The sequence below is a fragment of the Myxocyprinus asiaticus genome, chromosome 47 (assembly GCF_019703515.2).
Source record: "Myxocyprinus asiaticus isolate MX2 ecotype Aquarium Trade chromosome 47, UBuf_Myxa_2, whole genome shotgun sequence".
Classification (NCBI taxonomy): domain Eukaryota; kingdom Metazoa; phylum Chordata; class Actinopteri; order Cypriniformes; family Catostomidae; genus Myxocyprinus; species Myxocyprinus asiaticus.
Window position 1 is genome coordinate 21,117,437 of NC_059390.1, and position 8,996 is coordinate 21,126,432.

Sequence of the window (8,996 nt, forward strand, 5' to 3'; positions counted from 1 at the left end):
TTGGAGGTGTACCTGTGGATGTATTTTAAGGCCTACCTTCAAACTCAGTGCCTCTTTGCTTGACATCATGAGAAAATAAAAATAAATCAACTAAAAATTGTGGACCTCCACAAGTCTGGTTCATCCTTGGGAGCAATTTCCAAATGCCCAAAAGTACCACGTTCATCTGTACAAACAATAGTATGCAAGCATAAACAACATGGGACCACACAGCCATCATACCGCTCAGGAAGGAGATGCATTCCGTCTCCTAGAGATTAACTTAGTTTGGTGCGTAAAGTGAAAATCAATCCCAGAACAACAGCAAAGGAGCTTGTGAAGATGCTGGAGGAAACAGGTAGACAAGTATCTATATCCACAGTATCGACATAACCTGAAATGCTGCTCAGCAAGGAAGAAGCCAATGCTCCAAAACCGCCATAAAAAAGCCAGACTACAGTCTGCAAGTGCACATGGGGACAAAGATCTTACTTTTTGGAGAAATGTCCTCTTGTCTGATGAAATAAAAATTGAACTTTTTGGCCATAATGACCATCGTTATGTTTGGAGGAAAAAGGGTGAGGCTTGCAAGCCAAAGATCACCATCCCAATCGTGAAGCATGGTGGCGTCAGCATAATGTTGCGGGGGTGCTTTGCTGCAAGAGGGACTGGTGCACTTCACAAAATAGATGACATCATGAGGAAGTAAAATTATGTGGATATATTAAAGCAAAATCTCAAGACAACAAAGTCAAGGTATTTGAGTGGCCATCACAAAGCCCTGACCTCAATCTGATAGAAAATGTGTGGGCAGAACTGAAAAAGCGTGTGCAAGCAAGGAGGCCTACAAACCTGACTCAGTTACACCAGTTCTGTCTGGAAGAATGGGCCAAAATTCCAGCAACTTATTGTGAGAAGCTTGTAGAGGGCTACCCAAAACGTTTGACCCAAGTTAAACAATTTAAAGGCAATGCTACCAAATACTAACAAAGTGTATGTAAACATCTGACCCACTGGGAATGTGATGAAAGAAATAAAAGCTGAAATAAATCATTCTCTCTACTATTATTCTGACATTTCACATTCTTAATATAGTGATCCTAACTGACCAAAAACAGGGAATGCTTTCTACGATAAAATGTCAGGAATTGTGAAAAACTGAGTTTAAATGTATTTGGCTAAGTTGTATGTAAACTTCTGACTTCAACTGTATACAATAACTCATGTGATCTTGAACGGCATTATACGTCACCCTGTTATCAGACTATAAACATGCTTATCTTCAGCTGAATTGTGGGAAACAGCAGTAGTGGCATTGTTTTGGCTCTGGGAGGGGTTTAGTGCGTCTAAAGGTGTGCTTGTGTGTGTGTGTGCATGCAAAAACTCACCAGACATGTTCTCTCTCTTCCTGGTTTGCAGTAGGATGGCGTGCTCTCGGTCCAGGGTGCGTGGCTGACAGCGCTCGCACAGGTAGGTCTCTGGAATGTGCTGCCGGTCGATCCCCATGCAGTCTATGTGCTGCCACACACTGACACATAAAACCAAAGAGAGTTACGAGTGAGGAGAAATGGGGAAAACATTAACTTCAGTTGTGTATACTTTAATCATCAGTATGTTTTCATCCACACTACACCTTCTCAGTGCTATTCTTCACACAGCAGTAATCTGATCTTATCCTGGAAAACATTTACGTCACTCTGTTTAGAGAGTGGAACATAGGCAGGGTCCAAAATGAACAATTGCTAAGTGCCAAAATACAAGTAAACAAATGGCTTTGGCGAGTAAATAAAATGTTACTTGCCAGTGGCCGTAACTTCATTCTGAAATGGGACATAATAAAGGGTTTAAGAATGACATTGTGATCCTTGCTGATATAAATGATGCAAGTAATTCAAAACAAAGACTAAAGAAGGATCTGTAGCAATGCAAATCTTATAATAACTTCACAATGGGTCTTCACATTTTTGTGATAAGTGCTGTTTCACCAAGATTTCACTGAGATTCACTGATGGCAACTGCCTCACCACGTATATGTCAAGATGCATTGCAGACATGTTCACAAGTCCCTGAGGTGGACTCCAAGTCAAGTTTCAAGTCTTTGGTCACAAGTCAAGTCTTAGTTTTTCTTTTTGGAAACAGTTCTTTATCTGCAGCTGTTTAGTTTAATAAACCTTGTATAAAGCTAATTTAATTTTGAAATATAAAAACTGATTACTTGCCTTGTTCATTTATATAAACTTGTCTTATAAAGTACATAAGGTTTTACTTTAATTAATGATTTAATTTTTATAAAGTAAACAATCAATAAACTATTAATTCAAAATTTGCAAAGTATTTTGATCCAACATTCTCCCTAAAATAACATGAAAACAGAATATTCATAAAAAATTCAGCCAAGACTTTTTGTCGTTCAATAGAAAATGCAGTTGTCAGTGCATAATACAAAGTAGTAACTTAATAACTTTAAACTAAAATAGTGTACTACTTTCTTTTAAAACAAGCAAATGTCTTGATATTTAAATGCAGAATCGAATAGTTCTAATTAGTGGTTGACCGATATAGTTTTTTTTAATGGCCGATGCCAATATTTAGAGGGCAGGGTGGCCAATAGGCCGATACAATGCCAATATATCGCACAATTTAATATAGTAAATAACATAAACATAAAATTGCTAAAAACATTAATAAACTCTTATTTAGCACTATGTTTACTCAATTTCACACAAAACTTTAACTTTGTAAAAAATAATTTAAAAAAATTATATTGTATTTTAATGGTAGATAGCAGTTACTTCAGATTTCTATTTAGTCATCAAATTTTAGTAATTTATTTGCACATGAAGAAATTGTTTATATATTAGGAAGAAGGAAATAACAGTACACACAGTAGTCAAGCAACCATGGATGGCATGTCCACTTTAGCAATCACATTTTCTCAAAAAATTGCAGAATCAAACCAATTGTACATACGGTGCATAGTGAATAAGACATTTACTCATAGCACACGTGAAGCGCTTTTACCTTGAAGTTGCACTCACACGTTTGTGTGGATCCAGCGTGAGCAGCAATCTCCTGACAGTTTAAACGGCCTGGATCGCCTGCTTGGATTGTCACGGACTGACCATCATGATTTGTGTATCAGAGGAACTTTTGATCCTGATACTGAAGTTTTTAATTCTGGCTGATGTAATGCACGCTACAGAGGAATATATTAGATGAGCGCTTGACAGGAAGAAAACGCTGGATTTTCATGAGGTTCGTGAATGACATCTTTTTAAACAAGATATCTGCATATTTGCAGACAGTATATATTATACATTTTATTGATATTTGCTTTTAGAAAAGTTACAGGGAACTGTTGAGGAATGACTGTTAGAATACGTGCTTCAGAGGTATATTTATGAGCATTCCACAGGATGCTGGATTTTCTGAAGCTGTGTGAGGTTGGTTTATTACATCTGTTTAAACAAGATATACACATATTTGCATATGGTATATGATATTAGTTTTACTGATATTTGCCTTTTTATCATTAGACAAGACAGCTAAATGTTACAGGGAACTGTTGAGGAGAGAGAGGGAGAATGAAACAGATGAGCACTTTAACATTATGACCTCAAACACATCTGCCACGGCTCTGAAATGCGGACCGTTTAAATGACACTGTGTTGCACACCGGTCTATTATTGTAGTAAAATGATGGCACGTAACAACAAAATGAACCGTGACTGGTCGTTTACATGTCTCAGTCGCTTCACATGCAAGTAGGCGATTCTCAGCGCCCACAAGAAACAAATTGGCCAAACAGGAAAATTATCGGCCCATGCTGATAATTACAAAATTCAGAATATCGGCCGACCACTAATCTGAGGAAGATTTAACGGTGTTAAACCGCTTTCTCTTAATCCCTAAAAAGGCATAAGGAAATCAGTGTTCTAGTTTACATGACGTTTCAGAATGCCGCTTTATGCAAAAACCCTGGAATAAACAGTTTTCTTAAGTGCATGTAAACATGGTTAATTAAATAATTAAAATACCGTTGCGGCAGCTTAAAAACTAGATTTTGGAGGTTAGTGATTATACCACACACAAAAGTGAGAACTGTTGAGTGTCTCAATAGTTGGTTTGAAATCACTGTTACAGTGGCATCATTGTGTGTGGTCCCACCTGCACTTGTCACAGCAGATCATGTAGCCGTCGTCGTGGGTGAAGCCACAGATGCAGCGTGTGATGTCAGCACCGTAGCTGCCGTCTTCCGAGGTGCTAAGCGTGGTGCCACGGGACGCCTCGTCCTGCCCGCCCGGCACAAACAAGCCCTCGCCTGCCCGGCCCCCAGACACAAACAGACCCTCGCCAGGCCGGATCAGCACAGAGGGAGGTGGGGACGCTGGCGGGGTGGGTGGGGGTCGCGCCCCATAGTTATGGTCCTGCGGAAGAATTCACAGAAAGTTGTCAAGAGTTGATCAGATAACATAGGAAGTAGATATGCAGGTCAATACAGAAAGGATGTGCGAGTGCAGAGAGCGTGTTTGTGGCATGGTCATGGCAAAGATCAGGTCGTGTGTTTGCCAGAGGGCGATACTCACGGCGTAAGGCAGACCGATGTAGCCGTGGGAGTGGTGGGAGCTGCTGTTGTAAATCTGGTGAGGGTAGCTGGACTTCTCCACTACCACTGAGCTCGCCTCCACAGATTCTGGTCTGCTCCATACACACACACACACACACACACACACACACAGAAAAAGAAGGGGGCAGGAATGAGGAACAAGTCCAACAAGGCTCGTGTTTTTCTAGTACGCAAAAAAAGAAAAAGAAAACAGGTTTGACAGAAACAGAACAAAAGGGAAAGGAAGAGAGAGGATTAATGAAGCCTGCTGGGTGGTGAAGAAAATTTTGGTCAGTAACGAATTAATACTTCACTGCACTTTTGTTTGAAGCAGTCAATACACATTTACATGACACAGAATAGGACAGATATTTACATAACCTCTGTGGTGACCTGATATCTGTGTGCACGTGTGTATGAGTGTATGTGTGTACTGTTATGCCCTCAGCTGGCGGGACGTAGCCGACAGAAAGTGAATAAACAGGATCACACCTCTCTGTAATCTCAAACCATGTTGGTTACAAACCTAACACCCGATCTGTAGCACACAGACACGCACCAAACCAAAACAGCCCTCATTTTCACACATTATTCGAAGCAAATGAAATTCATGTTTTAAATTAAAAGGGAAAAGACAAGTGTTCGAGTGTGTTAAACATCATGTTTTATTAGGAGAAAGAGATACAGAGATATACAGAAATAAAGATGGACTCTGTAATCACGTATATGGATGTAAAGCTGAATTTCTCATCTGACACAAACTTGTCAAGGTTATGTAGCCACTCTGTTGCCATATTAGAAATAGATTACACACATAATCTGACACCAACACGCACACTCATATAAACAACAGTTTGGATGAAGCCATTTGCATAAACTACACTTCTGCACATGAAGCAAGCACATGTCATTTTCTAAAGATCAGGGTTCCCACTGTTGTAGACCAATGAATTTCCATTACTTTCCACTGGTTTGTGATTACTGGATAAAGACCTTTAAAAATCATTTGATAAAGACTGCATTCAAAAACAGCACTTCCTAACTGATTAAATATTTTAACTAGATAATTCTAAATTATAATACTAATATATATATATATATATATATATATATATATATATATACACACACACACACACACACACACACACACACACACAATATATTTATTTTATATTATTATATTTTAGCTATATTTTATAGCTAGAAAAATATATATAGGCTAAAGAAATTTCCATGTCTTTTCCGGGCCTGGAATTAAAAAAAAAAAAAAAATGTATTCACTGATATTTCCAGGTTTTCCATGACTGTAAGAACCCTGTTGCTAAATATATGCGTGAGAAAATGCAGCACAGACACAAACTTACTTTGGAAGAAACTGTAGTCCTTAAAAGACAGAAAGACTTCCCAAAACACTTTCAAAACTTACCAAGAATCAAGATATCTGCAGTGTAAACAGTCAAAAAGAGCATCACTGGCACCAAACAGGACAGCAAGCAAGATATGTGCGCAGAAATCAGCCTGGTTTCCTGTCTTTTTCCTGTTATTCTTTCTCTCGTTCATGTCTCACTCCAAGCAACTGTACCTGCTGGCCTCCTCTCCACCATGTGCTGTCTATCCTTACTTCTCATCCCCTCTCTCTACACTTCCTGATTCAGTTGGCGCTTTGTAGCCCAACTGTCAAAGTGAAAGTGTGCGAACTGTTGAGGGGAGGGACACACACACACACACATATACACACACACATGTCAAACAAGAACAAGAGCTCTTACGAAGAAAGCAGCCTTTCCAAGCAGGTGATAAATGATTAGCAGGTTTTATTGATGCTTTAACGTTACGGTGTGGTTTGCAGCGATAAGATTATCAACGCGGGACAGGTGACAGGCCGGGGGATTTCCTGCGCGTCTGTGACAAAAAATTCTCCAGTCTCTTTTAGTATAAGACAGCTGCCTCTCTCAGACGGGAGGTTGGAAGGAGGACTTATAACAGTCGGCGAGTCAAAAGGAGACAGAGAGAAGGTGCTTGAGTATTGGGAAGTGAGAGAGAGGCAGAAAGAGAGACAGACATATGCTAAGAAGTGTTTACATACACTAAGTTAACGGTGCCTTTAAGCATCTTGGAAAATTCCAGAAAATGATGTCAAGCCTTTAGACAATTAGCGTCTGATAGGAGATGTACTGAACTGGAGGTGCACCTGTGGATGTATTTTAAGGCCTACCTTCAAACTCAGTGCCTCTTTGTTTGACATCATGGGAAAATCAAAAGAAATCAGCCAAGACCTCAAAAAAACTAAAATTGTGGACCTCCACAAGTCTGGTTCATCCTTGGGAACGATTTCCAAATGCCTGACGGTACCACATCTGTACAAGGTATGCAAGTATAAACACCAGGGGACCACACAGCCATCATACCGCTGAGGAACGAGATGCATTCTGTCTCCTAGAGATGAACGTAGTTTGCAAAGGACCTTGTGAATATGCTAGAGGAAACAGGTAGACAAGTATCTATATCCACAGTAAAACGAGTCCTATATCCACATAACCTGAAAGGCTGCTCAGCAAGGGAGAAGCCACTGCTCCAAACCGCCATAAAATTCCAGACTACAGTTTGCAAGTGCATATGGGGACAAAGATCTTACTTTTGAGAAATGTCCTCTGGTCTGATGAAACAAAATTGTAAATGTTATAAATATGGCCATAATGACCATCGTTATATTTGGAGGAAAAAAGGTGAGGCTTGAAAGCTGAACACCTTCCCAAACATGAAGCATGGGGGTGGCAGCATCATGTTATGGGGGTGCTTTGCTGCAGGACTTGTGCATTTCACAAAATAGATGGCACCATAAGGAAGGAAAATTATGTGGATATATTGAAGCAACAACTCAAGGCATCAGCCAGGAAGTTAAAGCTTGGTCGCAAATGGGTTTTCCAAATGGACAATGACCGCAAGCATACCTAAAAATTTGTGGCTAAATGGATTAAGGACAACAAAGTCTAGGTATTGGAGTGGCCATCACAAAGCCCTGACCTCAATCTGATAGAAAATTTGTGGGCAGAACTGAAAAAGCGTGTGCGAGCAAGGAGGCCTACAAACCTGACTCAGATACACCAGTTCTGTCTGGAGGAATGGGCCAAAATTCCAGCAACTTATAGTAAGAAGCTTGTGGAAGGCTACCCAAAATGTTTGACCCAAGTTAAACAATTTAAAGGCAATGCTACCAAATACTAACAAAGTGTATGTAAACTTCTGACCCACTGGGAATGTGATGAAAGAAATAAAAGCTGAAATAAATCATTCTCTCTACTATTATTCTGACATTTCACATTCCTAAAATAGTGATCCTAACTGACCTAAGACAGGGAATGTTTTCTACGATTAAATGTCAGGAATTGTGAAAAACTGAGTTTAAGTGTTTTTGGCTAAGGTGTATGTAAACTTCTGACTTCAACTGTATAAAGAACCATAAACAAAACCTTGCAAAGTACCAGGTATAGGTCAGGATGGTCGACTAGTCGCCAGTCAATTAATTGATTAGCAATTTTATTTGTATTTTAGCAGCAGTGCCTTGAAGGAGCAGTGCTTTAAAGCAGCCCTAATATGTTGATTCAACATGTTAATTTAGTGAGATTTATTATAAGGAAAAAAAAAAAAGCTTTAAAAAAAAATAAAAAAAATATGCAATTAAACGTGCCCACTACTTTGTAATAAGACTTGATGATTTTGCGTTTCGCAGTCAGCAGGGGGTAGCTTCAGCTTGGGCTGTACCTAGAATTCCTTGGACTGTACAGGCAACGCACCTTGTCAAACCAAAAAGAGCAGGAAGCACAAAATGAATATGGAGCCTTTCACAGATAACACGCTTTTACATTTCAAGATAGTTCTGCTGAGCACAATAGAATGCAGGGATCTCGAGATGTGTTGTTCAAAGTTTCCATCTACTGAAATCTTCTCACAGCATCTTAATTTGCATGTTTAAGGTACAAAACGCTGATATGCAACACAGCCAAAGAGACGCTCCAAGAGCATCTGTCTGGTGCGTGTGTACTACCTAGACAAACATAGTAAATCACCCAGAGAGTGCGCGTCCTGTAAGAGATTGACAAAATTAATTGAAAATGGATTATCATCTAGAGCAGACCAATAATAGGCTAACAAAAAGTATTTTAAATTTCAAAAATATGGAAATAAAATAAACATTCTAAAGCCACTTTTTGTTTAGTCTTATCAATGCTTTGTTTGTCACAATAATGTAATATATTTCAATGATCTGAATTATTATATTTATTATGTATCATATTTATAATTATTTAAAGGTGCTGTAAGCGATTTTTGCATTCTGGAATGTTCACGAGACTGAACCATTAACTTAGCCACGCCCCCTCTTTCCAAAAACCCGCCCTCAAAAGATACC

The 8,996-nt window shown here is 39.2% G+C and overlaps 1 protein-coding gene across 5 annotated transcripts in view; it reads right to left on the reverse strand.

The window, feature by feature from the left end:
• The window catches only part of LOC127436493 (inactive histone-lysine N-methyltransferase 2E-like), a 60,733-nt gene that overhangs the window by 17,190 nt on the left and 34,547 nt on the right, over window positions 1-8,996 (reverse strand). For 4 of the 5 annotated variants that reach the window (XM_051690689.1, XM_051690692.1, XM_051690691.1 and 1 more), the window contains exons 3-5: window positions 4,566-4,677; window positions 4,147-4,406; window positions 1,368-1,507 (exon numbers count right to left, since the gene is read on the reverse strand). In XM_051690689.1, coding sequence (XP_051546649.1) covers window positions 1,368-1,507; window positions 4,147-4,406; window positions 4,566-4,677 — 512 coding nt within the window. Of the gene's footprint in view, window positions 1-1,367; window positions 1,508-3,000; window positions 3,176-4,146; window positions 4,407-4,565; window positions 4,678-8,996 lie in introns of those variants that run through there. The other variant, XM_051690693.1, reaches the window with a different exon arrangement.